Below are 27,255 nucleotides of genomic sequence, written 5' to 3'. Positions count from 1 at the left end.
TCCATGAACGTTCATGGAAATACTGCATTATGGAGCATTTCTGCTCTTTATTTGCGTCCAGTGAAAAATGGCTTCTCAATACCTTTTTATGTGAAGATACAATTAACACATCTTTCAGTTTTCCAAAGGGCTTGGTTAAATTAGAAATCTCATCTGGAGTTAATCCTGAAGCAGGCAGGTTAGAAATCAAAACCACACACATCTCTTCTGCTTCCTAGAAAAGCAAAACAAAAACGGGAAAATTAGAATTATTATCAACGAATTTTCACATAACATTAGCCTGCTGTTTCTTATTTTTTCCCAAACCCAGCCCAAATTTCTGCTGCCTATTCTAATCAATCCGTATTCTTATATTTCTCCGTTTCGTCACTCTAACCCTGCAAACATCTTAATTTGTTTACAATAGTTTTCAAATGTTCTACAAATCTTTTCCAATCTTCTTTAAAAACTCTATCTTCCTGATCTCTTATTCTACTAGTTAATTTAGCCATTTCTGCATATTCCATCATTTTCATCCGCCATTCCTCCTTTGCTGCTATTAAACCCTCCTTCTATTTTTGAGCACATACTATTCAGGCTGCTATGGTTCCATACATGAACAGTTTTTTTTCCTGATTGCTTGGTATATCTAAAATTACTCCTAAAAGAAAAGCTTCTGGTCTTTTTACAAAGGGCCTTTTAAACATGTTTTTCAGTTCTTTATAGATCATCTCCCAAAAGTCCTTAGCCATTTTGCATGTCCACCACATAGGATAAAAAGGTACCTTCCTTCTCTTTACATTTCCAACAGATATCAGATTCTGACTTATACATCTTTGCTAACCTACTTAGGGGGTCAGATACCACCTATATAACATTTTCATAAAATTCTCTTTTAGTGTGCTGCATGCTGTAAATTGTAAATCTTTCTTCCATAGTTTCTCCCTTGTTTGCAAAGCATTTTGAGGACAAAATTGCTTGCATCCACCGGGATCTTAGCTCACCTTGGTGACCGATTCACTTGCTTCAATGTTCTTTGCAGCTTCTGTCACATCTGTATTTAAAAAATAATTTTGTTAAAAGATGAAAAAGTAATGTGGCTGTCACTGATGAAGAGTTCATTTGGGGAGTTGAAAGCCCAAATCCCAGAACAAGGAAACCCCAATTTTAAACTGAACCAATCCTTTTGTTCCAGACTATTGTCTTATATGGAACAGGTAAAAATTTACCTCAATGAAAGCAACACTTTTAAGGCTGCAATCCTATAGTCCAGTGGTTCTCAACCTGTGGGTTCCCAGGTGTTGTTGGACTACGACTCTATCTTCTTCCTCTCTTCACAGCAATCACTACAGGAGCCTCTTGACCGTTTTTTATAGTCTTTATTTACAGTATTTACAACCGGTCATTAGCACATCGTTATCATCCATCAGAGTCACTCAGTTCAGATCTCTGCTGAGGCCTGCGTTTGCCCCTCCAGCAACTCATAATCCCTTGCTAGCTAGGGGTGATGGGAGTTGTAGTTCAACAACATCTGGGGACCCACAGGTTGAGAAAGGCTGCTATAGTCCCTTTTCTGGGAATAAACCCAATGAACTTGTTCTGCCTGGACACTGAGGTCCAGCACCAAGGGCCTTCTGGCGGTTCCCTCGCTGCAAGAAGCCAAGTTACAGGGAACCAGGCAGAGGGCCTTCTCAGTAGTGGTGCCCGCCCTGTGGAATGCCCTCCCACCAGATGTCAAAGAGAAAAATAACTACCAAACTTTTAGAAGACTTCTGAAGGCAGCCCTGTTTAGGGAAGCTTTTAATGTCTAACAGGTTACTGTATTTTAGTGTTTTGTTGGAAGCCGCCCAGAGTGGCTGGGGAAACCCAGCCAGATGGGTGGGGTATAAATTATTATTATTATTATTATTATTATTATTATTATTATTATTATTATTATTATTATTATTATTATGGCTGACTTCTGAGTAGGATGGCAGAAGTGAGTCTCCAAAGATACCTGGCACTTCTGCAGGTGGGCTCGTTTCTTTGGCTTTGGATTTTAGAGCTTCCTTGGGTTCTGACGTCTTCTCACTCTCTACAGCTTTTGTGGCTTCCTCAGGCTTCCTGGAACCACTGTGAGGCTTCTTCTGTTTCACAGCAGCCTTTGTCCCTCCAGTCTCGTTTGCCTTGGACTTCACAGCTGTCTTGGGTTCTGCTGTGTCCTTGCTTCCTGCAGCTTTCGGGACCCCCTCAGGCTTCTTGGGATCTGTAGGCTTCTTTTGCTTCACACCTGTTTTTGCTCCTGCGGTCTTTTTGACATCTCCAGCCTTTTTTGGTTTTACAGTCACTTTTGTCTCTCCAGCCTTTCGAGAGTCTCCAGATTTTTTGTCATCTTTTGCTGTGATCAGACAAAACATTCATCTGGTTAGAAGGGGCTTCCTGTTTAAGTTATTAACCTTAAAAATGACAGTAACTACAGTGGCCCTGAGACTATGTTCAGACAACTTAAGAAGGTTCAGAAATGAACAAAACAGGAACTCAGTTCTGCTAACAGAATTATAGAATAAAGGAAACATTAAAATGAGTAAATATTTGAAAAGAACCCAGGACTTCCAATGAGAAGTATATTAAAAAGATAACTCTCCCCTGTATCATTAACAAAAATGCAGCCCAAGAGATTAGTAAGAAGGATTTCAGTTTGACATATTTTGGTGGGAAAATATTTATTGAGAATGAATAGGCTTCAGTGATCCAAAAATGTAATTGTTCAAGGCCTCATTTTGCTGAACTTGTCACCCCTGAAAATCATTACCCCCTTCTCCATGCAGCTACCACATTCTTCAACACATTTCCATCTGACAGGGATCCACATATATCAGTAAGCCTGCATGATGGGAAGACTAGGCAAGAGTCTTCTTCAATTTTTTCACCCACTTTCAGCACACAATGCACCAAACTACAGGAGACGGAGCATAAAGGAAGGAAAAGCAACCAGAACTCACAGGCAGTGGCCAGTGACACAGCTGCCGAGGACGTTTTTGCAGCAGTTTGATCTTTCCTGAAAAAAGGAACAAAATCGTGGGTTAATTGCTGGATACAATCCCATTAAAATAAATCACAAGTTGGAACAGAAAACAATTAAAAAGCTGATTTAAAGAATGTGATAGGCCAGACTAAGTAGCGTCATACTTACGATGCACTTGCAAGTGACTTCTTGACATTATGTGAGCTTGAAGGAGCTTTCTTAACATTCTGGGAGGTTGTGGGAGGCTTCTTGGCATCCTGTGAACCTGGGGCTTTCTTGACGTTCTGTGAGGTTGAGGGAGCTTTCTTGACATTTTGTGAGCTTAGAGAAGCTTTCTTGACGTTCTGGGCACCTTGAGAAGCTTTCTTGACATTCTGTGTGCCTGAGGAAGCTTTCTTGACATTCTGCGTGCTTGAGGGAGCTTTCTTGACATTCTGCGTGCTTGAGGGAGCTTTCTTGACATTCTGCGTGCTTGAGGGAGCTTTCTTGGCATTCTTTGGGCTTGGGGGAGCTTTCTTGGCATTCTGAGAGTCTGGGGGAGGTTTAACAACCTCTGTACCTGGGGGAGTTTTCTTGATACTCTGTGATGGCTTCTTTTCATTTCCTTTGATCTGAAAAAGATAACACTCTATGTTCTCTTTTATGAATATACCCATGCACAATCTGTGCAAAAAACCCTTAAGCTACAGAAATACCTTTCCCCAATGACTGAGCAGAAAGTCACATTGATGTCCTAACAGCTGAATGCATAAACAGAAAACCAGATGCAGAGATAAATGGGCCACTGTTATAACTGCTGGGGAGGGGGCAGGGAGAAGGAGAGAGATCAAACCTTCCCTCCACATGTGGTGTAGTCCCAATGAAAACTGGCCTCCTTGTGCCCAGTATTAGATGAGAACCACAACAACTCCTCCTTCTCCTCCTCACAATGCAATTGCTAACAACACACTCTGTTACAGATAGGTAGCCGTGTTGGTCTGCCATAGTCAAAATAAAAAAAATCCTTCCTGTAGCACCTTAAAGACCAACTAAGTTAGTTCTTGGTATAAGCTTTCGTGTGCATGTGTATCTGAAGAAGTGTGCATGCACACGAAAGCTTATACCAAGAACTAACTTAGTTGGTCTTTAAGGTGCTACAGGAAGGATTTTTTTTATTTTAACATGTTCAGTTTCGGTTTCAGTTTCTGTTAATTGGTTCTCGTGAGAAACTTGCAGATTCTAGCTTCACCAATTAACTCCAGCTGGTGGCAATTTATTCTTGGCAGAAAGCCCAGGTCTGCTTGACCTAGAAACTACTCACTCTGATTGGTTAACGAGCAGCACTCAACTCTGTTATCTAGGGATTGCTAGCACAGTTTGATGTGAGGTGTGTTAGGAGTTAGAAGTGCTGTGTATGGTTTTGAGAGAGAGAAAGAGAGGGTTTATTTTGCTTTTATTTGTATGCAGAAACTCTGCTGGTTTTATATTTTCCTTTTAATAAATCCTGTAAATAGTTATTCTGAGTCTAGCTGAGTAGTCATTACTGCCGCAACTAGCTTCCTCGCTGTGCAGGAAAACTCTGCTACGTATGGGCTAAAGCCAGTAGGGCTATGCCTGACACTCCAAAGTTCCATGAGGTTATGGGCATTGTGCTGCCAGCCTGAGTTGCGGTGGTGTCAGCATCAACGGCGTTGGTTCCAGTAGTTCCAGAGGTTGTTGTTCCTGGCTGGTTCCTGACCGTGGTGAGCTGGTGACGCAGTGGACACAAGGACAACAGCTGCAGCGTGTGAGTGCTGGGTGCTGTGGTTCCTGTTTTCTCTCTCGGTGGTCGTGAGTAGCTGGTTCCGGGTTCCAGGGACATCGCTCTCAAGATGGCCTCACAACCAGTTCAGATGGCTTTTGAGCGTCTGAATGACTCCAATTACTTGCTGTGGTCGGAACGCATGCAGGCAGTGCTGCAGAGGGATCGTCTCTGGCAAGTGGTGAGTAAGTTTCCTACGAAGCCTGATGATGAAGACCTCGATAAAGACCAAAGAGCAAGGGCCACAATTGTCTTGGGGCTGGAAGATTCCCAGTTGCCGTATGTGAGGGGAATCAAGACAGCTAGAGGTGTGTGGGAAGCACTTAAAGAACTCCATGTGCGTGAGACAGCGGTTTCCAAGCTGTTCATTCGCAAGGCATTGTACAAGGCAATGTTACAGCCTGGGGTTACAATGCAGGAACACCTACACAGTTTACAGTTAAAGTTTGTTGCGCTACAGGAAAGAGACTGTGCATTAGACCAGCAGGAGAAGGTGGCTATTATTTTGAGTTCTCTCCCGGAAAGCTGGGATAATTTAGTTTTGTCTCTAGAAGGCATGCAGGAGCATGATTTATCAGTCAGTTACGTTACTGGGCGTTTGATTGAAGAATGGCAGAAGAGGCAAGAAAGGTCGGTGGCTGCAGAGGCTTCTACAGGTGGGCGGTTTGGAAGGAGTTCTCATGCCGTGCCAGAGGTGGAGCAAAAGCAGCGTACTGGTGAGGAGTCAGCGTTTGCTGTTAGGCGTTGTTTCCGATGTGGGTCTTCAGCGCATCTAAAACGACAATGTCCGGAGTTGGTCAAGTCTCAGTTGCCGGTGCAGGAGCAGAGACGAGATCAGCAGCAGCAGCAGCGTAAAAAGAAATTCTTCAAACGAAAACAGTCGGCTCAGCTGGTGACCGGCGAGGTCAAGATTGCTGATGAGAAACAAGCGGTCTGGGTGGTCGATTCGGGAGCATCTCGCCACATCGTGAATTCAGATGAATTGTTTGTTTCCAAGAACTCAGCACAGCGCAGCCAGGTGGCTCTAGCAGACGGAAGTACTTCCGAAGTGATTTCGGGGGGTGCAGTTTATGTTCCTTGTCTTCGTGAATGCCTGCAAAATGTACTTTGTGTGCCTTCATTAAGGAGCAATCTGATGTCTGTAGATTGTTTGCTAAAAGCTGGGTTTAAAGTGCATTTTGAAGGAGACAGTTGCATGATTAAGAAGGCTGGTGAGATTTTAGGCACTGCTAAGTCAGAGGGAGGCTTGTTTTGGCTTAAAGCAGGATCTCAAGTTGCAGCAGTAGTCAGTAAATCTCAGCCTGCAGTGAATAACAAAGCTATACATGACAACTGTGTGCACTTATTGCATAGGAAAATGGGGCATGCTTGCTGGAAAAGTGTACTAAAAATGTCTGAATTGGCTGATGGGGGTAATTTAAAGAGTTGTAACAAGTACCTTGATTGTAATGTCTGTAAAAAGGTTAAAACCCACAGAGTCTCTTACCCCAGAAGTGACAGAGTTAGTGAGTCACCGCTACAGCTGGTTCACATGGACGTAATTGGTCCATTTGCTGTAAGCAGGGGTGGAGCGCGCTTTTCACTAACAATTGTGGATGACGCCACGCGTTACTCTTGGGTTTTTCCCATGAAAAATAAGGGTGACGTGTTCACTAAGTTTAAAGGCTGGGTGGCATCTGTGGAAAGATTTCTGTCCATTAAACTCAAAAGGATTCAGACGGACAGAGGTGGCGAATTTATGTCAAATGCCTTTAAAGATTGGTTACAAAAGCGTGGCATTGGGCATAGGAAAACAAACGTTTTTTCCCCAGAGGAGAATGGCGTTGCAGAGCGAAAAAACAGATCTTTACAAGATATGATGTTTGCCATGCTTGATGATGCTGATTTACCCATGTCTTATTGGGGGGAGAGCATGCTCACCGCGTGTTATCTCCAAAATAGGCTCTTTCATCAAACAATAGGTACAACCCCGTACTTTAAATTGTTTCAGAAAAAACCTAAAATTGACCATTTGCATGTGTTTGGATCAAAAGCCTGGGTATTAATTCCGAAACAAATGAGAAAGAAAGGAGATCCTAAGACCAAACAGTTAGTGTTTGTGGGTTACCAGGAGCTGGGAAAAGGTTTCCGCTTTGCTGAAGGGACAAATGGCATTGTGATCTCCAGGAATGCCAGTTTTTGTGAACATAGTGGCTGGGAGAGACTACATGCCAATACTGAGGTTTGGTTTGAACCTTCCCAGGAGCTCCATGACTCTGAAGGTAGACACAGAGAATCAGAGTCTGAGGGGGAGGAAAGTTCAGATAAGAGCTCTCAAGAAAGTGGAGTTAGCCAAAGACCAGTTGCTAAGCAACAAAAGAGAGGTCATAGTTCTGAGGAGGAAAGTGGGTCAGAAGAAAAATTTTCTCCCAGAAGATCTAAAAGACAAAACAAAGGAGTGCCTCCAGTGCGTTTTTCTCCTGATACTGCAAATGTGTTTAGTGTAATTGCAGAACCCAAGAGTTTTCAGGAGGTGTTAAAGTTACCAAAAGAGGAGGCAGAGCTCTGGAAACAGGCAATGGAGGAAGAAATGTCCTCTCTGAATGAGCACAAGGTTTTTACACCAGTTGCAGCGCCTGAGGGGGCAAAGATTGTAGGCTGCAGGTGGGTGTACAAACTTAAACCTCTGGTGACAGGAGAGTACAAATACAAAGCTCGTTTAGTTGCTCAAGGATATTCTCAGAGGCCTGGAAAAGATTATGACGAAATTTTTTCCCCTACTGCTAAGGGGGACAGTGTAAGGCTGATTCTAACGCTTGGAGCAAAGAGAAAACTCCTGTTAAACCATTTTGATATTCAGACTGCATATTTACATGCACCAATATCAGAAGACCTGTATCTAGCCGAACCGCCTGGTTATGAGACAGGTTCCAATAGAGTGTTGAAATTAAACAAAGCTCTATACGGTCTTAAACAGGCTGCAAGATCTTGGAACAAATGTTTCCATGAGGCCTTAGTGTCATTTGGTTTCAAGCAGAGTACAGCTGACAATTGTGTTTATGTACGTGGTACAGGCAGTGATCAAGAGTTTTGTCTGATTTATGTAGATGATGTATTGTATGCCTGTAAAACAGATAAACAAACTAAAAGGTTTGCCAAGCAATTGTCCAGTAAGTTCAAAGTGAAAGACTTAGGCCCGGTTAGGACATATCTAGGGTTGGAAGTGTGCTGGGCCCAAGATGGCAGCTGCCTAATTAGTCAGCAGAACAAAGTTAAACAACTACTGACTACATACAGGATGCAGGATTGCAAAGGGGCAGCGGTGCCTATGGATCCAGGTTTCATAAAAACACTTCACATAGATGAGAGTCCTGAATTTGAATACCCTGATGTATATCACTCTGTAATTGGAAGTTTATTGTATCTAGCACAGTGGTCCAGACCTGATATTAGCTATGCAGTAGGCATATTAAGTAGATTGGTCTCAAAACCCACACTAAATGCCTGGAAAGGGGTAAAACAAGTTCTGAGGTATCTGAAACAGACAATTGGCTATATGTTACAATTAAATTCTTCCGAGGACGAAATGTTGAGTTGCTACTGTGATAGTGACTGGGGAAATTTGCCAGATAGAAAATCTGTCACAGGACTAGTCATAATGGTCGGTGGAGCTTTAATCAGCTGGCGGTCACGCAAGCAAGACGTTGTAAGTGTGTCATCAACGGAATCAGAGTATGCCGCATTGAGTGAATTGTGCAACGAGGTGATTTATTTCAAGCATTTGTTAACAGATTTAAATGTAAATTGTGGAGAACCGGTACAAGTTTACATTGATAATCAAGCTTGTATAACCTTAAGTAAAACAGAGGGCTTCAAATCGCGTTCAAAACATATCTCTGTAAAATACCAAAATGTACGTTGCTGTGTACAAGACAATGTAATCACCTGTACTTATGTGTCAAGTGAAGAAAATGTAGCAGATGTGTTAACTAAACCATTGGCAAAGATAAAGAACAAGCGAATGTGCAAGGGTTTAGGTTTGCTGGAAAAATAATCTCCTACATAGGTGTATTTGGTGTTAATTGTTCAGCAGAATCTGTGAGGGGGTGTTCAGTTTCGGTTTCAGTTTCTGTTAATTGGTTCTCGTGAGAAACTTGCAGATTCTAGCTTCACCAATTAACTCCAGCTGGTGGCAATTTATTCTTGGCAGAAAGCCCAGGTCTGCTTGACCTAGAAACTACTCACTCTGATTGGTTAACGAGCAGCACTCAACTCTGTTATCTAGGGATTGCTAGCACAGTTTGATGTGAGGTGTGTTAGGAGTTAGAAGTGCTGTGTATGGTTTTGAGAGAGAGAAAGAGAGGGTTTATTTTGCTTTTATTTGTATGCAGAAACTCTGCTGGTTTTATATTTTCCTTTTAATAAATCCTGTAAATAGTTATTCTGAGTCTAGCTGAGTAGTCATTACTGCCGCAACTAGCTTCCTCGCTGTGCAGGAAAACTCTGCTACGTATGGGCTAAAGCCAGTAGGGCTATGCCTGACACTCCAAAGTTCCATGATAACACACTCTGTGTTGGGGTCTACTTTGATTCTCTGGCATACATTACTCGACTTAATGGCCTTTTCAATACCTATCTACCCTTTTCAGTTCCTTCATGCACGTTTTCTGTTTCAACAAGGTCACAAATGGAAGTCGTAGATATTGGGATGCAGTCCTCTGGCTACAGTTCTTCCACACAGACTCAGCATGCTGACACACAATTTCTGAACCTTTTCCAGCTCTACAATTTCCCCTTTCCAGCTCTACAACCTTTTCCAGCTCTACAATTTCCACTACGCTGGTACCCATCAGTACAACTGCTCCACCACTAAACTAGCACATTCTGCATTACTTGCAGCTTCTGGATCACCTTCAAGTGCAGCCTGACATACCGTGCTTTAGAATTAATTCACTCAGGAGGTTCCCAGAGCATGCTGTAGGAAAAGTATACCTGTCCAGGAATGGCTGTAGCTGGTGAACCAAAAGGTGTTCAGAGCCACTGAGGTTGCCTGGGTCTCTAGAAAATGGATCAATGAGTACCCCAAGAATATGTATCTCATTTTTCAATGGGACTGTCATCCTGTCCATAGCAGGCTACCTTACTAACTGCTAGACTTGAGGAAACACCAACCCCCAGGGTTTCCCCCTGGTCCTGAGTCAGTTTTGTTACTGGCCAGCCCATCACTGACCACCCAGCTCTCCCAGTAGCTTCATATAGGCATTAAAGAGCATAGTTCTGGTCACCTCACTTGAAAAAGGGTATTGTAGAGTTGGAAAAGGTTCAGGAAAGGACAACCCAAATGACCAAGGAGATGGAGCGACTGCTCTAGGACGAAACGTTGCAGCATTTGGGATTTTTACATTTAGCGAATAGGTGAGTAAGAAGTGACATGGCAACAATTTATAACATTAAGCATAGAATCATAGAATTGAAGAGTTGGAAGGGACCCCGAGGGTCTTCTAGTCCAACCCCCTGCAATGCAGGAATCTCATGGCATGGAGAGAGGTTTCCCCTCACCCTCTCTCCCAACACTACTAGACAAAAGAAGATCCTTCTTCATGCCACACACATTGTTGAACTCACTGCAACAAGGGGCAGTGATAGCCAGCAACTGGATTGGCTTTAAAAGACGATTAGATAAATTCACAAAGGACAAGGCCATCAATGGCCATAAGCCATGATGGCTCCATGATCTGCCTTCATGGCAGGAGGCAGTACCTCAGGATTGCAAGAGACAGCAAACTAATAAAAAAGGCTATACTTGAAGCAAGAGGAAGGACAAAAAAGTAGTGGGAAAGTAGACGGAGAAATGCTATTGGGTGACAGACACCTACTTTGCCTCTGTCTTCACCCAAAAGTAAAGCAGTGCCCAACCTGGTGATAACAGAATGAACAATGCAACAGCCAGTCTCCTAAGAAGACATGCCTGGCACCTAACACAGCTATCACTTAAATGCCATTATTTTAAAGTTTTTTTTTAACATTATTTTTGTTCATTATTTTTATTCAGTTAATGTTTTTGATTTTATTAGTATTTTGATAAAAAAACCCTGCTGCTGTTATTATTATTTTGGTTGTCCTGAACTCTTATACAGCTGTAAAATGTTCTGAATCGTAAGTAGGGCAACCTAGTCAGATGGCCAGGGTACAAATAATAATAATAAAAGGTTGATAATGAAGGGCGGATATAAATGCTTCAAGTAAGTAAGCAGCATATACACCATCTTGGGGTGGGGAAAGAAACCTTGTCAGATGCTGTGGAAATAAGGCACCTTAAATTACACAAACTTACCAGGCTGGGATCCACTTTGGACTTTTCTGCAACACTTATTTTCACATGCCTGCGATTAACCAAGACTGGAGATGTTTCACCATATTTGACAGCTGCTGTTACCGCCTCCTTATAATTCATTTCAAGAAAGGCCTAACAAAAAGGAAAAGTCTCATCATTTACATCTTGCTCTAACCTTTTACATTGTGGTTTTAAGATTTGAGTGAAGGGGCATCAGGAGAATTGAGAATGGGAGCCAAGTGGCCAAAGTTCACAGAAAACTTTTAAAGTGGTTTTGCAAAACAGCTGTAGCTAAACAGTCTAAAGTTTCTAAAGTGAGGTTTAAAATAGGTTTTTCCATTACTACAATCAGAAATTTTAGACTAGCTACAGCTCACCTCAGCACACCTCCAAGGGATGTCTTCAAAATTCTAGCCTTACTCCAGCAATCAGTCAATAATCTATCAATAAGCACATTGCTTATAGATTAAAGAATGCACAGTGTGCCATGCTTACTACTAGCAGTTGTGCAGAGCTGCTGTGAACCACACCAGAGGCTATACGTAGGACCGCTGGGGTCAGCATACTGGGTGCTAGGATTACCCCCAGCTAATGTGACTTACAGAAAAGATGGGGTATTTTGCAGAAACTCTGTTAGGCATTTAAGGTACTTACCTCATTTCTAGCACGAAGCACCAAGATATCACTAACTTTTCCAAAGGGCTGAACAATTTTTTTAATATCGTTATCTGTATAGCCATCATCTGGTAAATCAGATATTCGAAGAATCATACCACAACTCAAGGCTTTGTCTGTCAAAAACTGAAAATGAAACAGTATTTCAAGCAAATTTAATACCAGTTACTGATTTGTGTGCTTGCTCTCTCGCTCTCATGTATGCAGGCAGAGAGAGACAGAGAGACACATAGAAACAGGTAAAGTATAATGCACTTAAAGGAGCATTGCAGGAAATGCAAGAATGGATTAAAAAACCTGCATATTACATCTCTTGAAAAAGCACTGAAATGACTTCACAAACTATCTAAATAAAAGTCATTTCTCAATATTTCATCGTGATTTAGTATGGGGTATGAAAGATGATGGGATGTGGCTGCAAACCCAGGGGCAGGCATGATTGTTAATGACTGGATCAGAGGCAGGAAGCTTTCTCCCATATAAGCAAAAAGCTCCCGTTTGGTCCCACAGAGAAAAGCCCATCTGCATCTAGGGACCAGAGAGCCAAGGACACCAGAACTCTGACCCTGCACTGACCCCGCATAAATCCAGATCCAGACCTCACGTTAAGCCTAAACACCTTCACAGAAGACTTACTGACCTTACTGCAGGGAATGGGTTGAGAAACATTTGTTTCCTCAGCTACGACTCCGTCTTTGTTTGGGACATCAATATCTGATGAGCCATGAGGAGGTAAATCTTTCTTGGAAGACTTTGGAGGAGCCGTAGGATGACTTGAGGTCTTCTTCACACTTCCAGGAGTCTTCTCTGGCTCAAGCGGTATCCCCTTTAAAGCCGACCCTCGGGTGAGCGCTTGCAGTGATTTCTGTTTGTTGTACTCTTCAACAAAACTTGGACCCAAACATTTCACCGCTTCTTCCAAGTCCTTACCTGAATGGAGGGGGAGAGATACTGAACACACTGTTTTGCCAGTGTACGTGGAAAAAGCATGCCGCTACTTGTTGATCGTGAACAAAGAAGGCAAGGGCACACACAGCAGCAGCAGCGAATGAAATAAGGAGCTGGGCACTATTTATACCAGGGGTTGTCAACCTGGTCCCTACCACCCACTAGTGGGTGTTTCATGATTCTAGGTGGGTGGTAGGGGGTTCTATGGCACAAGCTGAATCCTCCTTCCGTCGAGCACTGGTGGGCGGTAAGGAAATGTTACCATCAAGAAAGGTGCATCAGTGGGCGGTAGGTATAAAAAGGTTGACTACCCCGATTGGGTTGAAACTCCAAAATCTCATGGCACCATGGGCACCATCTTCTTGGACTAAAATACAGGACTATGATCTAAGTCTCATGAACAGCAAGGTTGGTATGTTGTGGTGTTGTACATGCAACATAAAATTTGAAAAAAAATAAATGGTCTGTTCTTAAACTAAGGCGTGCTTTCCCATAGCAGTGGGGGACTCAATTTACAAATGGAACACACTCAGCAGAAAGCGGAGTATGTTCTGCTTCCAAGGCAAAGTTCACAAACCTAAACACCTACTTCCGGGTTTGCAGCGTTCTTAATCCAAGTTGCTCACAAATGAAGCTGTTCTTAAGCCAAGGTACCACTGTAGCAATTTAGTTACCCCTGAGCTCGAGTGAATGAATGGAAGGCATAACCAATGACACAATACAGTGGTAGCTCTGGTTACATACGCTTCAGGTTACAGACTCTGCTAACCCAGAAATAATACCTCGGGTTAAGAACTTTGCTTCAGGCTGAGAACAGAAATCGTGCTCCGGCGGCGTGGCAGCAGCAGGAAGCCCCATTAGCTAAAGTGGTGCTTCAGGTTAAGAACAGTTTCAGGTTAAGAACGAACCTCCAAAACGAATTAAGTACTTAACCCGAGGTACCACTGTATTCTCCTTCCCTTAACACCAGACCAGACATGATGGGGCCACCCTCTATGTATCTGTGTCCTCTGTGCCTGCTTTTCTCTCTCACACACCTGTCCAGGAACAATCGGAAGCACATTTCAAAAATTGTTCTTTTGCAGCTGCATCTTTATCTGCCTCCCACCTAACCTCATATCTGGGTGTGCCTTGATGGAAATGGCTTTGCAGATCAGATCAGGACCACTGCAAGGCTTAAGAAGGCGCACAGGCTGGAGCCTCCATTTTACCTGGAGATCTGGTGGATCTTCTTGATCTTCTTTCTCTTTCTCTTTCTCTTTCTCTGCTGTAAGATCTTCGATAGCGTGAAGAAAAGAAATGAGGGCGTCGTGGAGACCTTGACCTATACCGGGGACCAGGCAGATATCTTGGGCTTCGACTTCTGGGTCTACGGCGCCCAGGGCTCCTAGAGCGCGAGCGATAGCGGCGCCAGGAATGGCCAGAGCTTGAGCGTCTTGAGCGTCTGGGACTAGAACTGCAAGAGCGTCGCCTCGGTGAATGGTTTTCCTTTCGGTCACTTTCATGTCTGTAAAAACAGAAAAGGTTGTTCTTCCCCAACATTCTGTATTTAATATGAAATCTGATCTAACTGGACAGTTTTTAAAATGTTTTAATTAAAAAAAATACTTTATTCCTTATAAGAAATAAAACTACAGGGCAGTATTAAATAGGATAAGTGTGCATTCAGATGTTATTTGGCTTCGTGGATTCCACGACCAGGAGTGAGCCTCAGAACAAGACTCCTACGTCCCCCAAGTAGTACAGAGTGAAAATAAAGGTGAATTTGAAAAACAGGGCTGCATCAAGACAACTGGAATGCCAAAGAAATGTGAACAATCTACCCTGATTTATTACACCTATACAGTGGTACCTTGGTTCTCAAACTTAATCCGTCCTGGGAGTCCATTCGACTCCCAAAACCATTAGAAAACCAAGGCGCAGCTGCCGATTGGCTGCAGGAGCTTCCGGCACTCAAGTGGAAGCTGCGTCAGACGTTTGGCTTCGGCAAAATGTTCACAAACCGGAACACTTACTTCCGAGTTTGCAGTGTTCAGGAGCCGATTTGTGCGTCAACCAAGCCATTCAAGAACCAAGGTACCCAGTATAAAGGAGAAAGGGGGACATCCTGCAAGCAAGGAAAAGCTGGAGTGAAAGAAGCCAAGCAATGAAGCTTTCACACAAAGTGCTGTATCCAACTCAGAGTAAATTCACCAAAATTAATAAACCTATGTTAGTCACATCCATTAATTTCAACCGATTTACACTGAGTAAACTGCATGGGATACAACCCAGTTTGATGTTATGACACACTGACTTGCACTGTGGTACCATTTCAGTCATGGTGAGAGAACTCTCGCAAAGCATCAGCACCTACAGAATGTTTTGGTATCTGCCCTGGTAACACTCCTTGGGCTCAGGAGAAACTCATGCAAGCCTTCAAGTGCCAAACAGGTAGGCAATGCCATACTTAAACAAATATGATGCTCTATAACCATGATAAGCTCTGTAACTATGGTAACTCTCATATATAGTTTTATATAGTTGGTTGTTCCTCCACCCTCAGAAGCTCAGGGTGGTGATGGTCCAGGAGAGGGCATTCTCTGGGGCAGCCCCTACACTGTGGAACTCCATCTCCACAGAGAAGCATCTGGTATCTTCGTTACACAGCTGGCAATGAACACTGAAGATGCATGTCTTTACCTTACCTTTTGACATTTGAGATATGTATTTTCAGGACCCATCTTATTCCAGTGATTGTGAGTTGTTTTAAACTGTTCTTAATATTGTGTTTTAGTGGTTGCAACCTGCCCTGGGACATCAGTGTGAAAGGTGGGTGGTGAAGAAGCAGAAGCAGCAGCTGCAAAATCTCCCTGGGACAACATGCAAAGCGACATCCACAATTCCAAGATTTAAACAACGTTCTCCCAACCACAGAGAACTCAATCCATTATAATATCTTTAGGATAAAGGGAGATGAAATATTACTGCACCTTATCAGTACTATGGGAAGTAGTCGTATTTGAAAAATTACCTTTTTGAGTGGGCTTCTGGATTCCAGTCAGGAAATCTGTTTCAAGAATAAAACTATCAATGCAAGAAGTTTTTTTGAATTATTTTCATTGTTATCTATTGCTAAGAAGCACCTCCTTCCCTTTCCTGTGCTGCAGAGAGTGAGATTTGCATGTCTGCCAGGTACTGGCAGAGGTGTGTCAATTTCCCAAGTTAGGCTCTGTGTTAAAAAATATTCTAAGAGGTTGTCCTAATCTGCTTGGGAGCTTTTAAGGCGAACATGTAACACAGCAATTGAATTAAGTGAAAGACCACATTACAAAATTAAAAAATAGTCACATTATTAGTCAGGTCCAACCCCAGAAGTACCTGAGAGCGAGACCTATGTCTGGATCCCAGCTCAAGCACCCACCCTCTCGCTCTCTCTGTGCATCTCATCCTCGTGTTGCTTACCAACCGCTCTGCTTCCCAGAGAACTGTCGCCCTCCTTGCTCTTTCTCTCTTTTCATCCTTCCACGTAATTGCCCTCACTGAAACTTGGCTCATCCCCTCCCACACTGCCCCAATGGTGGGCCTCTCCCTTGGAGTCCTTGGCTTGTTCTATGCTCCTCACCCTTCCTGATCATGGTGGTGTTGACCCTGTGCCCACCCACTGGTTCTTCTACCTTTTATGCACTACCCTGCTTAAAGTTGTGTGGCTATATTCCGTCTCAGATCAACCCTAATTCCCTAGAATTGAAAAACCATTCATCTCATTTCAGAATGGCACATGGCATTTAGAGCTTTTCAGTGTAGAACAAACAGATCAACATACAGATTAAGCAGAACATACTGCTTAAGAGTATTATGGTTGAAATTCACATCCCACTGAAATCATTTTATTGACTATTAGTATCCCTTTAGGAAAGTACAAGAATCAAGTCCGTCTTCATATAATTAATGTACAAAGTAAATGGGCATTCTTACTGTTGGCGTAGCTGACGACAGTTCTCAATGTGGGCAGTAGTATTCTGATGCTGAATCCAGTCCTACAGAAGGAAAAGCCATAAATCATAGTTACAAGTATTTTATTATTGTTATTAGAATGACATTTACACCCCCGCTTTCCTCCATGCAGCTCATGGTAGTATACATGGATTTCATTTGCCCTTATAACCATGTTGTGTTATATACTCAGGTTGTCCAAAACTCATAAGACAAGCCTAAGATTTCTTCTATCAAGATGATCTACAGTGTAGTGTCGTCTTGATGTCAAGATATGCAATATGTTGCTGTTCTGTGTTAATTCAAACCTGCCAAATTAATAGCCTCTGAACTGCATACAGAACAGAATTAGGGTATTTTGGTCTTCCAAGTACTGCTTTACATTGGCCCGGAAGGATCCAAATATGGACAGAAACGCCATAATTCTCAGAGAGGGGAAAGAAGAGAGAGAAAAGCAAACCCAAATACAGCTGCCATGGCGTTGTGATGCATTCTCCTGGAAAAAAGAGCAATGCAGAACTATTCTGCCCACTTGTCCCAGCATTAGTCACCATACAGACAACTGGGATAGCACTACATGGGCAAGTCAGCAGCAGCGGCTTGGGAAGAACAATGGGGGACATCGCAACCTATATAGCTTGACTACAATCGGTATCTTTATAATAGAGGTAAAAGAAAAGTGTTTCAACATAAAGAGCTGCAAAGACACCCCCCCCTTTTAAACTACATACCTGCAGGTATAGGGTGGTATACAAATAAAAATAATAAGAAATAATAAAAATAATGGTCTATGCATTTGAAGGTTTGCAGTGCTGCGCAATAAAAGTATTCTGTGCTGCTACATTACGGTGGTCTGCGGACATCTGTAAGGCTTATCTTTTTCTGGGAGCCGTGAAGTCCCCCCAAAATATAAGCCTTAAAACGTAAACAGCAACCAGTCATCTTAGTAACAGCAGCACCTGAAAGTGTGGTGTTCACATGGAAACATTATTTTGGGCTCTCGCATCTGTTAAGCTCCCTTCTCTGAATGTTTTTAAAACCCAAACTTTTGTGTCAGGAATCACAAACCCTCCTGCTTCAGAAGTCCTTTGCTGCCCATAGAACATTATTATATTATTCCATTAAATATTAAAAAGAGGCTAAAATTCATGTTCTGAAACCTAAACAATTCAGTAAACAACTAACTTGTATGCAGAATGCAAGAGAATAGAAAAACATTGAATAAATTACACTCACGTTCTGCTTAGTGTGTAGAGTAAGCAACAGGCAACAAAATTATTTATTTCGTACAGAGTTTTTCTGTCCCAAACCAATTCCCATATTGCAGTATTTATTCTGTTTTTAGGCATCTGCAAAGACTGATCCAGAGTCAATAGAGCAGGAGACTCTTAATCTCAGGGTCATGGGTTCGAGTCCCACGTTGGACAAAAAGATTACTGCCCTGCAGTGGGTTGGACTAGATGGTGGTCCCTCATGGTCCTTCCCATTCTACAATTTTAGGATTGTATGACTTATTTTCCGCACTCTCACACCCTTAAAAGGATTTTGAGTAAGTAAGAAATATAAACTTGGAGACATGAACATCTGCAATGCATATAATTCAGAACCCCACTATTGTGCAGTTAAACACAATTTACAAAACTCAATTTATTACACAGCCTGAGCTAATGGATTAAGATTCTATGAACAAAAATCTAGAATTGGTTGGGATAGTAACACACAGTTTGAGGTGGACACGAAGCACATTAAGAGAAACAGAAATTTGATACAGAAGAAAAGTTTAAAAACTCTGTAACTGAGTAATCCCCAAGGACAAAATTATAATCACACTAACAGTACATTCCTTCTTAACTCAGTGGGGCATATTTTTGAGTACAGTGGTGCCCCGCAAGACGAATGCCTCGCAAGACAGAAAACTCGCTAGACGAAAGAGTTTTCCGTTTTGGAGGTGCTTCGCAAAACGAATCTCCTATGGGCTTGCTTCGCAAGACGAAAATGTCTTGCGAGTTCCTGCGGGTTTTTTCCCCTCCCCCCCTTTTTCTAAGCCGCTAATCAGCTGATCCGATAAGCCGCTAAAAGCGGCTAAAAGCGCTAATCCGTCAATGGGCTTGCTTCGCAAGACGAAAAAACCGCTAGACGAAGAGAATCACAGAACGGATTCTTTTCGTCTTGCGAGGCACCACTGTAACTGCACATCGGTAAATTACCTATGGCCGGCCTTCAATCCTTTGGAATTTGAAAACGCAAAACACTGCACTAAGTACTTATAGCCTTCTTATGATTGTTGGGAGGAACAAATGAATGCAACCCATGCTAGGCCCTTGAGATGCTTAGGGCAAGAGGGGAAGAGCCGGAGAAAGACACTGAATTTTGTTATAATGTCTAGTGCAATCTATTTCAGAATTAAGCGAAATAAAAAAGATGTTTGGAAATCAAAGTCAAATCAATACTGTACATATCTCACTTTGTCTGACTAATATTCTCTGTGTTGTGGGGTGATCCCCCGCCCACAAAGAAACTATTGTCAGAATCCCATACTTGTAAATGATATTTGGCTCTCCTCTCCCACCCTGTCATTTGGTTCTCTGTCAGGAAAAGAGACTATCAGACATTCGTGAGAGTATCTTCTTTGGTATGGAGGATAATATTTCATACAGAGATTATGGTCACTGAAATTCTCAAAGCTGCAGGAAATCCCTGGGTTGGATCCAGAGCAAGGAAGTCTCACTTAGGTCCAGTGAAATCAATCTGTAGCATTATTAATAACTTAAGACTTGTGATTTCAATGAGACAGAAAGGAACTTGCTCTGAATCCCATTGTCTTCTTTTTCTAAATCTAGCTGGGCTTTCCTTCTCACAGTGAACGATTCCTCATGGGCAATGTGTAGTCAACTCAGGAGCTCTGCCCATACTGCTAGATTCCTCTTTAAACTTTTATCCAGGCCTATTCAAGAACAATTTGTGCCAAGTTAATTGGGAGATAATCTCAGGTAAGCATGTACAGGACTGCAGCCCAAGACAACTTAAATGTAGTTGTGTTAACCTGAAGCTTTCAAACCTTACAGCCCTGTTTGGGAAGCTTTTAATGTTTGATGTATTATAGTATTTTAATATTCTTTTGCAAGCCACCCAGAGTGGCTGGGGAAGCCCAGCCAGATGGGCAAGGTATAAATAATAAATTGTTGTTGTTGTTGTTGTTGTTGTTGTTGTTGTTGTTGTTGTTGTTGTTGTTGTTACTACTACTACTACTACTATTTGAACTTAAGGTATCAAGGGTCAAACAAGTAGTTAGATGCATCAGCTAAGAAAATTTAACTAATGCTTCTGTATAACTTATTTTGTTCTATCATCCTTATGCTACATTCTAAGACTATAATAAATGCTTTCTGACTGGACTGCAACCTTAATCCACTGTCTACTTTAAGCCCAACTTCCTTTGATCCCAGAAGCTACAAAAGCAAGTTTAATTATAGACAGAGGAAGCAGTAGAGGGAACAGGGAATCCAAAGCCAAATGAGAACATGTCTATCATAAGGCAGCTTTTACAGGTGAAACCTGCAGAAATAGCCAGTCACATTGTGCAAATCAGACACACGCAGTATTTATTCCCAAGCTTCTTGATTGTTGGACATCTTATGGGAATAAAATCTACAGATATCCAGAAGTCAATTAAACCCAGTACATAGAACATGTTGTGTACAAATGTATGTAATCGTGAGGGTGGGGAGTGACTCACCTTCAAATGTCTACATTCTACATTACACAGAGAACACACATGTGGAAATATTCTTGGAGATGCAGCATAGTAATCATTCATCATCGACGGAGTTGGCAATCTCTTCAGCTTCTGGGCATCTGCCTGTGAAAAAACTGGAAACCAAGAGGCTTTCACCACGCCAAAAGCAGACTCAATAGGATGCTGAGGTTTCTCATGGATTTTCTTCTGGCCACTGGCAGGTCCAGGTGGAACATCAGAAGGATGAGCCCTGGGTTCATGGTGAATCCTATCATGCATCTCAGGTGCAAAAGGTGGCGGCGGCTGGTTCATAGTTGGAGGTGGTTGGTTCACAGGCGGCATCATGGGCTGAGGAACAGTTGGCGGAGGCAAAGTCTGCGGGGCAACAGGAGGCATCCCAGGCAATGCTGGCATCCCAGACATGGATGGTACCACGGGAGGCATCATGGGCGGTGCTGCTGGAGGCATCCCGGCTCCTGCTGGAGGGAGGCCTAGCCCTGGCCCTTTGTTGGAAGCATCCATGGGGAAAAAGGACTGCGTACTTGATGTGCTTCTCTGGAATCCCATCTTTCGTATCAGCTCTTCTACCGCATTCATTTGACTACTGGTTACACCAGAGGGCGCTGAAGACATAAGAGTCGTCTGCTGTGCTGGAAATCCTTTCATGTTCCCCTCAGTTGATGCATCAGAATTGTAGACTTTGACATCAAGAGGAGTTTCAGTATATTCATACTTGCTTTCATGCCCGTAATCAATTACCTTGCTCTTCAGCATGGTACCATGACCATCGTCACTGTGAAACATTTCCTTTTCTCTGCCTTCAGAAGGTAAACTTGGTAACTGATGAGTCATTTTGCGCATTCGGATGTCCCTCAAAATTAAAGGCATGTTTTCTGGTGTCAGCTGATCATCCGGATACCGACTAAGTTCCTCCAAGTCTTCATTAGATAAGCCAAAGCTTGCTAAGATGCTGGAAGCACTCTCGGTTGTATAACGGTTCTGGATACGTGTGGCTTGTTGTGCAAACTTTCCTGAAGTGATCTGGCCACTATTTACAGGCGGAAATGGATTGTCCCAGTGAGTAGCACATCCCTCTTCCCTCTGGTGCCGCTCTTGTCTAGGATCCATTCCATGTTGCGTGACCTGAACATTTGGCCTTGGGAATCTTGCCCTCATTTCTGGTTCCATGACCCTTTGAGGCATTCTGGGAGGAGCAGACGGGTGTGGCCTTTGAAGACCATCCGGTCTAGGTCCCGGTCCTGGCCCCAGAAAAGGGCCACGCGGCATTGGACCAGGTACATTGGGTCCCCTTGGCCTTGGAGGCATGTTTCCTCTAGGGTTAAACATGGCAATTTTCAGAAATGCTTCATTTAACAAAGCGTAAGATGCTATAGAATGGGTTGAAGCTACCGAGTTCAACTGGTGAAAAGCCAACTGTGTCTTAATCTGAGCAAGCTGCAAAGGAGGAGGAGGAGGAGAAGGGCCCAACAGAAGTGGGCCGGCAATGCCAAGGTTCAGAGAATTCACAAAAGGTGCAAAATTTTCCAAGAACACCACAAAGCTGAAAGTTAAACACACAAAAATTAGATTACATTTATTTTTAACCTACTTTCTAAAATGGTTCTACTGCCTGTAAGTAAATTGTTTGGAAAACACAACAGTTTCGTTTTTTTCTCAATAACAAATTGTTTTAGCAAAGGGGTTGGGGGTTTTACTCACTTTCATATGTGTTTCAACACAGTACAACTTTTGAATTTAAAAGGCTTTATATCCCACTCTAAACCAACCATGCAAACAAGCATTTTCAATTGAAAACCCATGTGATTTTAATGCATTCTAGCCACATATCAAGTGTAATTTAATCAGGCCATTAGAAAGAAAATAATTTGCACTACGACGATATGCAGAGTTACTGGGCAGAAAGTTCCATTCAATTCAATGTGACTTACTTCCAAGTAATTAGGTAAAGGATTGTCCTATAAAACAATGTATTTGACAATGAAGATGTGCTACAACCACTATTTATGTGACCTCCTCAACTAACAAAACTAGAGGATGTTTGAAACTTTGTGGCAAGAGCTACATACAATTTCCCAACTAAATGGCTTCAACCATTTCAACACAGAAATTACTTAAAGATACTATGTGGGCAGGGGGAAATCACAGGAGAGTAACACGGAAAGGGCATTAACAGACCACCTGGTCCATCCCCCTGGCAGGACCCATATTAAGTAAGTTGTCAAACTGCCACCAGTCTCAGTAATCTCCTATATTAGTGACATATCAGTCTTTAGACAATTCTTCTGAAGGTTTACCTACCACTGCTATCCAATATAATTTCATAGCCTTCCATCAGGAGATTCTAGCCTTAATAGGTCCCAAAACCTTTTCTTTCTTAGACCGGACGTGTTACACACCAGAGGTGTCAACTTGTGCCCAAGATCGAGGTGGCCCAGCGCGTGTGTGACATTGTGCACTCAGAACGCATCATGCTCATGTGAGGTCATGCACGTGACACGCGTTACACATGCAAAGTCGCGTCGCCAGGAGGGGCCCAGTGGGAAGCCCAGTGCAGTGCGGCTTCAATGGCTAGCAATTCCTCCTCTCTCTCACTCAGGAGGAGCCTGCCACTGAAGCCGCACCCCATTTGGCTTCGCGCTTTGCCTCCTCCACCCCAACATTCAGGAGGCCTGGCCCCCTCCCAACAGATTTCGAAGGGACCCAAAGACACCTCAGCCCCATAGAGTTGCTGCGCATGTTACAAGCAGTTAATGTTTTCGAACAGGCATTAAACAGAAATGTGAAGGCCCATAAAAATCCATGAGAAAACAGTTTACTTCACACACAAAATTCTTCCAGCTTCTGCATCTAATGAAAGAAACTGATGAATCGGAAAATACACCAACACAGTTGAGGAACAAACATGTAAAAGTTGATAAACCCATTTCTATTTGTGCAAAGTTAATAAATACTTCATACATTCTCTGGGGAAAGGAAACTAAATTTTCTAGTTTTCTGTGAAGCAAAAGTAGTTGTCGCTCCAAATGTTCAGCCCCTGCAACATTTTTGCTAAACTCATTCATACCATTTTAAAGCAAAACAAATAACCACCTAGCTGAGAGCAGTGCAACACCCCCCAGCAATGTGTGCTTATTTATCTAAGGAATCAAGAGCTGCACCTCTATCTGGCATTCCCCACAAGGAGCTCAAAGTGGTCTCCTTTGTTCTTCCCCTTCAATTCTCCTCAAAGAAAGCTGGTGAGGAGGGTTAAGCAGCGAGAGAGACACTGGACCAGGGCCACCCATTGCGCTTCATGGAGGAACAGCAGCACTAATCTCGGTCCTCCCATCCTAGTCCAATGCAATAACCCAACGTGTTTTATCTCAACGTATCCATTTCTAAACATATTTTACATTTTTTAATGTGTTCTAAGATGCTTGGACGCGGGTGGCACTGTGGGTAAAACCTCAGCGCCTAGGACTTGCCGATTGCATGGTCAGCAGTTCGAATCCCTGCAGCGGGGTGCGCTCCCGTCATTCGGTCCCAGCGCCTGCCAACCTAGCAGTTCGAAAGCACCCCCGGGTGCAAGTAGATAAATAGGGACCGCTTACCAACGGGAAGGTAAACGGCGTTCCGTGTGCTGCGCTGGCTCGCAAGATGCAGCTTATCACGCTGGCCACATGACCCGGAAGTGTCTGCGGACAGCGCTGGCTCCCGGCCTATAGAGTGAGATGAGGGCACAACCCTAGAGTCTGTCAAGACTGGCCCGTACGGACAGGGGTACCTTTACCTTTACCTTTAAGATGCTTGGAGACCTTTGGGTAATACCAGTGAATAATACTAATACTATCCCAAACTATTATTATATGTGTTTTAGTATTTTAAGCCAAGTACTGCACCATAAAATTCAGATAAATGCAAAATCTGAAGTACCGTATTTTTCGCTCTATAACACGCACATAGTTTTTAGAGGAGGAAAATCCGTAGGCATGCCACCCGTAGGCATTCCCTCCATAACACGCACAGACATTTCCCCTTACTTTTTAGGAGGAAAAAAGTGAGTGTTATGGTGCAAAAAATACGGTATATAAGTATGTTTCAATCTGTGTTTCAGTCAGGGATGTGAGAATTGGGTTAGTCTGCTTAAGAATGCAGAGCAGGGGCAAATTCACCTCTAGACCTGTGCAGTATTGTGATGAGAGTGACACGATTTTGCTACCACCTCATGGCCTAAATTAGCAGTACTATTCAGTTTAATGAAGTCCACCATAAATTCATGGCTTAGAAGATCTTCAAATATCCACCATAGTCGCAGCATCAACCCCAGCTCAGAAACAAGACTTTTTAAAGAAACATGTAGCAGTTACTTGTTGGATTTTCCAAGGGGACACACAATAAAACACTGCAGTGCTTTCTGTTCAGTGTTCTAAACTAGTTTTAGGATACTCCATTCCCACACACAGCATAGAATTACAGAATTGTAGAGTTGGAAGGGACATTTGAGGGTCATCTAGTCCAACCCCCTTCAATGCAGTAATCTCAATTAATGAATCCCCGATAGGTGCCCAAGCAGCCTCTGCTTAAGAACCTCCCAGGAAGGAGAGTCCATTACTTTCTGAGGAATTCCGTTCCACAGCGCTTACCGCCAGAAAGTTCTTCCTGATGTTAATTCAGAATCTCCTCTCTTGTAACTTGAAGCAATTGTTTTGGGTCCTACTCTCCAGAGCAGCAAAAAGCAAGCGTGCTCCATTTTCCATGTGAAAGCCCTTTAGATATTGGAAGATGGCGATCAAATCCTATGAATTACGCTCTCCTTTGAAGCGGGCCAAATGCATTTTAAGACAAGATTTTGTTGTCTGAAAATATGCAGTTTGAGGACTTTTAAAGGCCATTTAAAGCATTAGGGCCATTTAAAGACATACAAAACAATCAAATCAAAGATGCATTTCTGCACCCAGAGGGCTATCATCACTGAGAAAAGCATACAGGTCTTTTTGTTGCTTGTGAATGACCTCTTGCCTCTTTTATCTAGCGATGTCTATTTTCAACTTTTAAGACCAGAAGAGGCACAGCATCATTTAGCACAGTTCCAGGGAAAGAAGGGAACTCATTCTCTGCCTTTCCCTGCTGCCTTTAAAAGCCCATTGCTATCTTTCAGTTCCCACACGGCGATCGCTTCCACCTACTGAACTATGAATAGCATGATTGGTATAAGGCAGGTGCCTTCACTGCATCCCTTTGGGCACCAGCTTTTGTTTAGACAAGCCTGCCCAATATTTAAAGTGATGCTGAAACATGTTTTAATATGTTTTTTAATTTTAGGGTGATTTTAGTTTTCTGAATGTTTTACATGAGTGGTTTTTTAATAAACAATTTTATTGTTTTATATTTTTTGTAAACCACTTTGTGGCTTTCTTTCACAATCAAGCAGTGTATACATTTCATGAAATGAACCAATGAAATTAAGTGTGGGAAGTTGCAGTCAAATATAACTAGCAAGCTTAAGACTAGATAACACACAAAAGGGTTGAGACCACAGAATTGTATTCGAGACTCAGTTGGCCACCTGGAAGGAAGTTAATTTTCCTGCTTTGTTCATTCTCTTTCACCGTGTGAACTCACCGAGAGAGGACATGCTCAGACCGCACACACAGAAATATCTTTCTTTATTCTGTAAACCCAAGATTTCTACCTGTATTATATCCCACTACGGCACTAGAAATCTGGGAAGGTATCTGTATGAATGTAACACGGCTAGCGAAGGGATCACAGGTGCTCAAGGCAAAACCTAGTTACCGCAAGGATCAAATGTTGACCAATTCTAAAGAAGTTCAATTCAGTAAGTTACATTGACAATGAACATCGTTTGACAATCTGGACCACCTCCGTCACAGTGAGAGGTCAGCCAGGATCTGGCAAGCAAAGAACGCCCAAGGTTTCCTCCAGGCTCAAGATCTGCCAAAGAGGGCATGAACTCTGGCTTCCTGTCTAGCCTCAAGTTCACCAGGTGACTAACATTTTGTTTTGCTCTGCACGTCTCAGATGAAGAGCCATGGTAAGGCTCCTTCTCCTGGTCTACACGGAAGGCAAAAGGACATGTGCTTCAGGAACATATAACCAGGCAGGTGTGGAAGTAGCACTGGAAGATGCCATTTTTTTGAAGACCACCACTCAATCCCTGGGAACGGATTGCCAAGACTAATAGAACTGTTGCTCTGAGAACTGCACTATTTACAGACACTATTTAACTTTTTGATAGCCAACTCTGCATGTGAGATACATTGGACTAGAAACTGTTATTAAATTAGCTGCAGGGGGACCCTGGAGGATAATTTATTGTATCATTACTGATTGTTACTGTGTCCCCCTAGAGGATCACTGAATTGTTACAATTGGTTGGGGAATTTTCCACCTTCAACTAGCAAGGGAACTTTCCACTGCAAAACAAGCCTGACTGTGGGAGTTAGAGTCCAACAGACCAGCGCAGCACTGCAACAGCGCAGAGCATCTGCATCTGGCCCTCCTGTTCCACAAGGGGAAGACCCGGCACAAGCGGGAGCAAAAGGTATGACGGAAGAAGGATTTACTTCAGTTTTAAGTAAAATTTATGAAACCTTAGATAAATTAAGCAAGCAAGTTACTGAAGCGACAAATAAAATTGACCAGAACACTATAAGCATTAATAATTTGGGGCAGAAGGTAAACTCAAACACAGAATCTATTGAAAAATTGCTGCAAGAATCTGCATTAAATCAAAAGACAGCTGAGGAAGCAAAAGAAAAAGCAGTGGCTGCAGAGGAAAAGAGAACACCGATATGTAAGCAGCTTGGAGACCACCAGGC

At 42.8% G+C, this 27,255-nt stretch overlaps 1 protein-coding gene across 13 annotated transcripts in view; it reads right to left on the bottom strand.

Moving 5' to 3' along the window:
* ZNF638 (zinc finger protein 638) overlaps nt 1–27,255 on the bottom strand; it is a 118,899-nt gene that overhangs the window by 18,477 nt on the left and 73,167 nt on the right. For 11 of the 13 annotated variants that reach the window (XM_081206865.1, XM_081206872.1, XM_081206873.1 and 8 more), the window contains 9 exons: nt 13,914–14,209; nt 12,395–12,684; nt 11,734–11,880; nt 11,080–11,211; nt 3,155–3,597; nt 2,964–3,019; nt 1,979–2,359; nt 984–1,033; nt 83–214 (listed from right to left, as the gene is read on the bottom strand). In XM_081206865.1, the coding sequence (XP_081062991.1) occupies nt 83–214; nt 984–1,033; nt 1,979–2,359; nt 2,964–3,019; nt 3,155–3,597; nt 11,080–11,211; nt 11,734–11,880; nt 12,395–12,684; nt 13,914–14,209 (1,927 nt within the window). Of the gene's footprint in view, nt 1–82; nt 215–983; nt 1,034–1,978; nt 2,360–2,963; nt 3,020–3,154; nt 3,598–11,079; nt 11,212–11,733; nt 11,881–12,394; nt 12,685–13,913; nt 14,210–15,715; nt 15,752–16,659; nt 16,722–20,413; nt 21,975–27,255 lie in introns of all 13 variants that reach the window. The other 2 variants (XM_081206867.1, XM_081206868.1) reach the window with 1 other exon arrangement.

This window comes from Podarcis bocagei (genome assembly GCF_964188305.1).
Source record: "Podarcis bocagei genome assembly, chromosome: 9".
NCBI classification, from domain to species: domain Eukaryota; kingdom Metazoa; phylum Chordata; class Lepidosauria; order Squamata; family Lacertidae; genus Podarcis; species Podarcis bocagei.
Note: the sequence above shows the minus strand (reverse complement) of the source record. Positions and strands in the feature narration are given on the sequence as shown.